Source organism: Poecilia formosa, unplaced genomic scaffold (assembly GCF_000485575.1).
Source record: "Poecilia formosa unplaced genomic scaffold, Poecilia_formosa-5.1.2 Scaffold1021, whole genome shotgun sequence".
In the NCBI taxonomy this organism is placed as follows: domain Eukaryota; kingdom Metazoa; phylum Chordata; class Actinopteri; order Cyprinodontiformes; family Poeciliidae; genus Poecilia; species Poecilia formosa.
The window spans coordinates 1-9,166 of record NW_006800960.1 but is presented as its reverse complement, the minus strand read 5'-3'; the positions used below and the strand labels follow the sequence as shown (position 1 = coordinate 9,166).

Below are 9,166 nucleotides of genomic sequence, written 5' to 3'. Positions count from 1 at the left end.
CCTTTAAAACCACAATATTTTCCATAAAAAACCATGGTGCTCTGAGCGTTTACCTTAAGTTATGACACTTCAACTGCAGCCTATGTGTAAAGCTACTCCAAGACGAACATGTTGAGTCACAATTATTGTATTTAAGTTGAATCTGTTGCATCATTTTATCAATTGAATTGATTAGTTTTATAATTAAGTCGATATGTTCTCCTTTATTTTTTACTTTGTATTACCATTAGAGTATAATGGCAAATGGTAAAAACCAAAGAATGCATGGGGGGACACCTTTCTGGTCAATCCTGTCACATAAACTTTCACTTTACTTCAAATTACTAGTTTTTTTAAAAGGATTATTGTTGTTATTTTTCAATGGATTGACAGGAAATCCGCTGAAAAATGTGGCAAAGATCAATGGGTCGAGGGTCGAGAGTCGAGCCCGTCAGAGCTGGGTCGACGACCAGGGCCGATCTGTACAGGCTCCACACACTGTACCACCGACCTCAGTCAATTTTTAAAACCTTTGTATCTAAAGAGACCCTCGATGTTTTGATCTGAATTACTACATAAAAAAACATTTTAACTCCTTTGATTAAAGTCAACATTGTAATTTGACATACGCCCAAAAATTCACTGGACTTAGTTTTAGTGTTACCAAACCTTGACCAAAGTCTGAGGTCAGTCCTCTGACTGGCAGAATGAGCAAACGCTTCGCCAAGAGCTGCTGGGTTTATCTGAAAAGTTACAACTTCTCTAAAAATAAATCCTTATCATTTTGACCCTCATCATAGGATGGGTTTTCCACATTTAGGATTTTACTTTATTACTTTGTGTTGTTTTAATCTGATTTTAGAATTGATATAATGTGTTAAAGCGTTTTTGTCTGAAAACATTTAGATAAAAAACTAATGTTTTTCATCTAAATGTTTTTATCTGAAACTGCTTGTCCTGGAGCAGGAAGAGGAACATATTAAAATGATCTTTGTCAACAAGATCGTGTTAGAAAAATTCTAACAAGATCTTTTTGACATTTGTACAATAAAACAATTCCATGACACATGAAGCTACAAGTATGTAGGGCAGTGTATAAAACGTTTCATGTCATAAATGTTAAATGTTCAATCACTGCATCTCAACCAATCCATACCATAGCACTTTAAAACAACCATAGCTGGTACAAAGTACTGTACTTTAAAACAAAACATCACAATAAAATAAAAACTCTTACAGTTTAAAAATGAAACAAACATACAATTTAAAACTAGATCCCACTGGAGTTAAAAGCCAAGTAAAATAGATGGGTTTTAAGACGAGCTTTAAAATCCATTTTTTTTATGAAGCAATCTTCATTTTATTCTAGACTCCTGTGATCAACTTTTCTTGATTTTCTGTCAGTAATTCAAACAGAGATTCTCTTGTATCGCACCAGCAGGAACCAGATGCATTCTGCAGGAAGACCTGCTTATCCGTTACAATGCAAAGAGTATCACTACACTTTGTGATTGTGGTGTGTGAAAATCACGCCTTACAAAGAAAACACCAAATGGTGAAACTCTGCCACCTGCTGACATCAAATCGTAACTGCAGCTGAAAGAGTGAAAATAGTTCAAGATTTTATTTCTGGTAATTTTAATGATTAACTCAGAAAATAAACCCCACAAATTCAGTGACTCATAAAATAAGAATGTTGTGAAAAAGTCAACTATTAACGTCACTTCTGCACTTCTCAGCTAATTAACTTTGAACCCTCAACAAGCTTTTTTGCTAAATATTTTCATGAGACGTTCAGGATCTAACATTTCACTCTATGAAGGCTGCAAGGCTCTTTACTGCTGGCCGTGTTGCGTTCATGGGCCTGGGACTAAACGTCACAATCAGAGCTATGCTCTCTCCCTCTTGACAAAATTCTCTACTGTTATTAATTTTGTATGTATATATAAAGTTTAATGTCTGTTTGTATGTAACTCCCACGTTAGTAACTGTTATTTATCTACATTTATTCATTCACTCACTGTTTCTGTCTGCCTGGAGAATCTTCAATGTAACAAAGGAGAAAATGTGTCCAAAACCTTAATTAGTGATAATTAAGACTGAGTTTAAACTTGTAATTCTTAGTGTCCAAAATGTGAAAACATGGAACTAGAACCAGTCAGATTAGAAGGAAAAAAGCTTTATTTGTTCTCAGTATAACTTGGACATCAGGTGAATCATAATTAAACGTATTGAGAAGTTAAAAACAACAGATTGTTAATGCACTTCAACTCTGTAAGAACATCAGACACATTTTTTTTTTATCAGAAATATGACATCAGCATATTGAGCTCATGTGATTCCTGCTCCAGAAAGGTGAAGGTCTCTGGACATCCTGAAGGTAAACACCAGCCAGCAGGCAGGAAGACGAACACTGATGAGACGTCCTACAACCCAAAGGCTGCACGAAGAACCATGATGGTCTGTGGCGGCAGTTTACCAACATGAAAACACATTGGAATATATTATTGGAATATATTATGAATTAATTCTGACATTTTTAAGTTATTTGCAACACCCTGACTAACATTAGCTCATGTATACTCGGCACTATTACAAGTTTTATCGTAATTTAAAACAAAAATCATCGTTAGCTTACCTGAACCGTCTGAGCTACCTGCTTTCCTCCCGCTGCAAGGCGGAGATCAGCTCCTCCTCACCACATCGCAGCTTTCCTCCCACTGTCACATTTTCTTGAAAAAAATCACAATCAGGCTATAAAAGTAGCTCAGCTCTCTCTTCTTCTTTAGAGCCTGGAGGCGGGGCGATACGCCCCCACCCCCACCAGGAGGCGGTACCCTGCTACAGAGCCAATTTGGTCCGGTGGAAACCCGGTTACTCCGAAACAGAGCCGAGTGGAGTCGGGTTGTTGAAGTAGAGCCGGTGGAAAAGGGGCATAATTGGAAAGGGAAAGACAACTGGATGAATTGAACTCTGAACTTTCATAAAGTGTAATTAAAAACAAAGACCACTACCTGGCCACGAAAAACCTATTGCATAGACTTAGTCACAACTTTAAGTTCCTGTTGAACTAGATGTGAACTATCAGGTCATTTCTACCCATATAATTTCCTCATTTTGTGGATGTAACAAGACTAAAAAGCTCTATAAGTATCCAGTGATTCTGCAGTAAGGACTGAAGGTACTGGCTGGATAAGAAGACGGATCATTCTGCATCAGGTTTGCTGATCAAATTTCTTATCATCTTAGTGCCACTGTGAGTTTTTCTTAACATGTATGCTTTATCTTGACTTTTCTTCAGCTTGCAAATTTGCATCTTCTCATCATCTGCACCATGAAGTTGTTGGCTGTGTTCCTCCTGGTTTCCTCTGCGGTCGTTCAGGCCAGTGGTAACCATGAGTATTTATTAAATATTAAGAAATCATAAATGACTAAGACAAACACTTTTAAAATATCTAAAGCTGTCTCCGATGATGGCTCTCCTGGTGACAGTCAGTGGATGTTTTCAGTCATTGTTTCCATTTCCTTGGCATGACTGCCTAAAGCACAAACTCTAAAATATATCTTCTTGTATTTACTTTGCTAAACATAATGCAATCCTTCTCCAGGTAATTTATTAGAGTCATCTTAAAATGTCTCCACTGTACCTTTCAAAGTACACACTGAGTCATACCTTGTCAATGTGGGCATTATGTTTTAGAATAAATTTAATGTTTCAATTTGATGTTATAATTTGTCACAAAATAAAGTTATTATCAAACTAATGCCACATAAACCAGTTAACTGGAAGCCTGCGTTTGTTTTTCATCAGCAAATTTCTGTCCTTCTGGCTGGACTCCGATCAACAGTCGCTGCTTTCTCTATGTTCCCAATGACATGACTTGGGCGGATGCAGAGGTGATTTCCAACAACACTTTGCTCTTATTTCCTGTTGCTCTGCTTTATTTCACAGTGAGAAATAAAACAAACTTCATTTAGTTGTTGTGTGTTTATCTTTAGAGAAACTGTCTGGCCATTGGAGCAAACCTTGCATCGGTTCACAACACGGACGAGTACCGTCAGATTCAGAATCTGATAGCTGCAGCAGGTCACGGGTCCAATGAAGCATGGATTGGAGGCACTGATGCACAGCAGGTATTTCTACCAGGATACTTTAGTTGTGAAATATTTTATAAGATATTGAATGAAACATATCATCTGCTGAACTTTGTCTTGCAGTGGGACAATTGGTTGTGGAGCGATGGAAGACCGATGGTCTACACAAACTGGTGTCGATGGCAGCCTGATAATTTTTTATCCATCCAGCATTGCCTAGTGATGAACTCCCCGGGTAAAGAAAATGTCACATCTGCTTTTCTGACAGTTTAAGGACTGATGAGTAAAAAGTTGATTTACTTTCTATATAAACTTTTTAGTTGACCTCCACATACAGTTGAAAGCAGAAGTTTACATTTGATCAAACTCATTCCAGGGTTTCCACCAGAAAACTTGCCAAGCCTGGTGGTCAGGGCGTCGAGTCGGTCCACCGTGTTTTTGTATTAAAAGATGTTAAGTTGACAGGAAATGTAAAAGTATTACTGTGTAATTATATGTTATGGGAAAAGATCTCCAGTGAAATGCTATTTAAATCCACAACTCGTCTAAAAACAATAAATTTGCACTTCTGTTAAGTCCAAATTAAGTCAGCAGCTCCATCAGGCCCCCAAGAGCTTCAAGGGCCCCATAAATGCTAATAATTTAAAACACACCACAGATACATTAATGTTACGGTTGTTAATGAGATGATCAACGCTGTTAAATTTGATTCAATTGTTTAGGCATATAAATTTAATTATTTCAAATTGTTTAACATTTAAATACAAGATTTTAAGGAGCTGGCAAGTTTACTTTGTAAAACTTCAAAGAACAATGTTCATAGTTAGATTGTTTTGTTACCGTAGCAACAATCTGATGCTTTGAGTTTAATCTTTGAATTTACAAATACAAATTAGTAAATTGCAATGATAACTTATTGCTTTTTAGTCTGGCCAATTAAACTACTCCCTTCTCCCATATTCACTAAATCTACCACAGAAGCTGTTAGAGGTGCTGATGTTTTTAGAAACAAAAGGGGCCCCTAAGTCAGATTCTGCTCCAGCCCTCATACAGCCTTGGACCGGCCCTGCATGATGAGTTAAATCCGCTGCACTGCACAGAGATGCGCAGCAAACGGGAGATTTAATTCAATGCTGCAAATGTGGCTTGAGTAGCTCTTCCGTTTCGTACCATACCATACCAACTTTATTCATAAAGCACTTTAAAACAACCACAGCTGATACAAAGTGCTGCACATCAAAACACAACATATCAATAAAAAAATAAAAATAAAAACTTACAGTTTAAAAACAAAAGCATACAATTTAAAACTAGATCCCGCTGGAGCTGAAAGCCAAGTAAAATAGATGGGTTTTGAGACTTTCTGTTGAGATTTTAATAAACGTCACAGAAACTGTTTTGGTTGGTCGAGTTTATGGGACGAGTTTCTCAGATCTCCGTGCGGCCGCGCGTATTAAATCTAAGTAGACGACGCATTTGATATGGTTTGATGCATCGTGTAACCAGAAAAATAATACTAAAATAACATAAAATCAGCGTGATGCGTGACTCCGAGGAGAGCGTTAAAGCTCCTCACCGGGCTGAACCTGCATGATCAGGTTAGCGCTGCTCGTTATCCACAAACGCTCCGGCCAACCGGGACCACAGACATAAACTTTACAGGGAAGACAGACACAGAGCCACAAGCTGGGCAGCGTGTTGAGATGTAAACGCCGCATATAATTGTTCGTTCACAAAGATAAATCATTCTCACCGCTCCACAACGCGCCTCTGAATTCACTACAAGTTATTCACATAGAGCTGCGCAACCAGAGCTAACGCGGCGGGTTTTAAAGTCTTACCCAGAGTTTCTCCAAAGGATCATAATTCCTCACAGTAGGTTTATGTAAATATCCATACAGGTCAGCCTGAGTCCAGTTTGAGTGAAAGGAGGCGCGCGCGATCCCACTGAGGTAAAGCAGCGGCAGCGCGCGAGGCAAAGCGCAGAGGTGTGATTGGTCCGCACGCTGTTGGCTGTAAATGCATAAACTATAAACCTGTTTATTATAAACCCACCCTTAAGGAATAATAATAGTGAAATGCTAAGAGCAAAAGAAACGCTTGCAGCCCGGCTTTAAAAAGACAAACAAAAAAAAAAAAACCGATTCAATTCTTTTTTTCCTAGAAACGTAAACAAGCAACGCTTAGCCTGGCGGCGGGGCTAGTAAAGCATGGCGGGTCTCCAGGCTTATAATACACTGGGGGAAACCCTGCATTCAGTTCAAAAGATAGTTATCCATGATACTGACCAAATGTATGTAAACTTCTGAATTTGGATACAATTACAAAGGAAATCTCCAAAATAAATTCTTGCCAAGTTTTATGGCATTTAGCAAATAGAAATAATTTTAACAATTCAAACTACCTTAAAGCAAAGACATTTGGTCTGACTTAATTTAAGACAGTGTTTTTTTTATTCTGTGTATGTAAATGTCTGGTTACAACTGTATATTTACTACATAAACAGCAATAAGTTATGATAATTTATTGTTGCAAATTAGTTTTGTTAATAATCCTTTTCAGTCATCTTGTTAGGTCACTTCACGGTTTTCATTATGTGATGTCTGACTGATTTGTTGAATTGCTCCTAGATGGAAAGTGCTGGGATGACATAAAGTGTGATATCTATCGGCCTTCTGTCTGCGTCAAGAAATCCTGTCCACAATGAGGTTCCCAAAGAGGCCAGATGTGTAAAACAGAACCAGTGGAGGATGAATGCTAGGAGTTTCTGTTTACCTGCTTTTCTGCAACTTTATAAAGATATTTCTGCTTCTTCACTTCATATCATTTCTCTCTATAATGCAACCTAAGGAATGAAGCGACAAGTAAACAGCAGCTGGATTGTCTCTCTGTAATAAGATCAGACTGAATGAGTTATAATAAAAGATCATCTGAGCAAAACTTTCTTCTATTCTTTGGTATAGCAAAAAATAAAACTTTGAGCAATCAAAACAAGACAATGTGTGGTTTATTTTGTCTTTGTGTTGAAGCAGGTGAAGAAGCAGGTGTTGATATGTTCAGATGTGTGGTTTTCAAATGCAACAAAGGATAACAGAGGTTCGTCTGGGACCTTTAAGAGGCAATTAAATTAAACCATTTCAAATGTGTTAAAAATAAAACACATTTGAAATGTGTTTTATTGTGTTGTTCTGTTTTCCCGAATTATTTTTAACACTATCATATGCTAGTTATTACAATATAAATATCACATAAGTTTTAGTCAAACCTGAGGTTATTTCCTCATAAAAGCAGAGAAAAGTTACTTTCTATCATGTGGTGATGTATTTTCGTCTTTACTTTGTGCTGGGACTGCTCTCATCACAGATATGAAGTTATTTCCTCAGGATTTCATATTAATGGAGTTATAAATGTAGAGAATTTATCTCACTGAAACTAATGGAAATGTTAAAGTGGGAAAAGTTTCCTAGTTTGCTACTTTCTGTGCTGCAGTATCAACATTTAAAGTGGAGCTGTTACATGTTGTTTCTTCTAAAATACATCTGAGTTTGTTTGACATGTTGAGTCATTGAGTGGAATGCTTTGATTTAATTTCACACTGATCCATGCAAGATGATATTTCCAGCTTTCGTTAACTGATCTGCGTTGGCTCCAACATTCAGGCTCACATTCAACACTTCTGTTTACTTTAGTCATCTCTCTGTCCCAGTTGCTTGTAATGATAGTTTGTTCTGTAGCATCTGATGTCAGGCAGGGTTGCAGAAGCAGGTGTTGATATTTTCAGATGTGTGGTTTTGAAATGCAACAAAGGAAAACACAGGTTCATCTGATACCTTTAAGTCTTGACGCAATTAAATCAAACTAATACTATTTCTTACTAATCTGTAAGAAATAAAATACCAAAAGGTGCAACTCTGCCACCTGCTGACATCACATAGTAACTGCAGCGGAAAGACATATTTCATATTATTTTAATTGATACCCCCCGTTCCCCCAAAAAAGGCTTGACCAATTAGTTGGACCTGAGTTGAAAATCCAGCCAATCAGATCGATCAGGAGAGTTACTGCCACCAAGTGACAAAAATGGCCACTAAACGGAGAGCGTCAGTTTTCAGTGAGAGCAGTAAAATGAGGAGCTAGCTGTGGCTCTGCAGCACAACCAAAAAATCCTACAGTAAGTAAATACTGGAGAAAAACACATGCAACACATTTTACTTACCTTCACAATTGGAAGAAATACATTAACAGTAAAAATCAGACCGCAGTCGCTGGTCAAACATAAATATACTACATATGTAAAATTTTAGTATACTTGAGCAAACTAAGTCAGATTATTCATGAGTATACTTCATGTTCACTTAGAATTAGTTAACTTAAAATCTGACATTTTGGAACAACTCATTTCGTACTTAATGTACTTTAATAGTATTTAAATGTTATTAAAGCAAAATTTAAAGTGAGCATATTTTGAGTTTACTATTAATGTGAATGAATTACATTTAAAATATACTTAGAATGTATTTTCAATATGTTGAAAATGCATATTTAATATTTTAGTAATGTGATTAGAGTAAGCTACAATTACTTTTAGTTTATTATAATTGCTAATGAAGTAACTTTTTAGTTACTTAGTGTCTTATTATTCTGCTTTGCCACTTTTTACATTTCATGCAAAAATGTAAAAAGTGGCATTATTTCGGTAAATAATGACACTTTTAATGAGAAGTTTCTTTTAAAGTTATATTAAAAGTCCATTAAAAGCGCCAACTTTGCATTAAAATGTCATTATTTACCAAATATTGCAAAACTGGCACTTTTAATGGACTTTTTGTATTTTAAAAAGTACTGAAAAAACGCCAAAGAAAATGTATGACTTACAATTTTAAGACGTTGTGGACTCTATGTATGTAGTATCATCTGAACTGATGATGATTGGGACCGGATGCCTGGGGTGGGAGAAATTTTCTGGGTGTCTTTTTGCCTGTGTAAGTTAAAAGTAGAAAAAAAATAGTCATCAATATATTAAAATCAGTTGATGTTGGCATCAACTTTGAAGCTGTTTTAAGTGTGGACTTAAGGAGACAAACTACCTTAA

General features: G+C 36.6%; 1 protein-coding gene and 1 long non-coding RNA gene across 2 annotated transcripts in view; both read left to right on the top strand.

The window, feature by feature from the left end:
• The window catches only part of LOC103132377 (ladderlectin-like), a 21,647-nt gene extending 14,782 nt beyond the window's left edge, over positions 1 to 6,865 (top strand). Inside the window, exon 7 of the mRNA XM_016667349.1 lies at positions 6,705 to 6,865. Coding sequence (XP_016522835.1) covers positions 6,705 to 6,781 — 77 coding nt within the window. The 3' untranslated portion in view covers positions 6,782 to 6,865. The remainder of the gene's footprint in view (positions 1 to 6,704) is intronic.
• Positions 3,044 to 4,162, top strand: LOC107835108 (uncharacterized). Its single transcript, XR_001660938.1, has 5 exons — positions 3,044 to 3,067; positions 3,138 to 3,198; positions 3,281 to 3,368; positions 3,791 to 3,876; positions 3,979 to 4,162. It is a non-coding gene; the product is annotated as an uncharacterized LOC107835108 (long non-coding RNA).
• Positions 6,866 to 9,166: the final 2,301 nt, after the last annotated feature.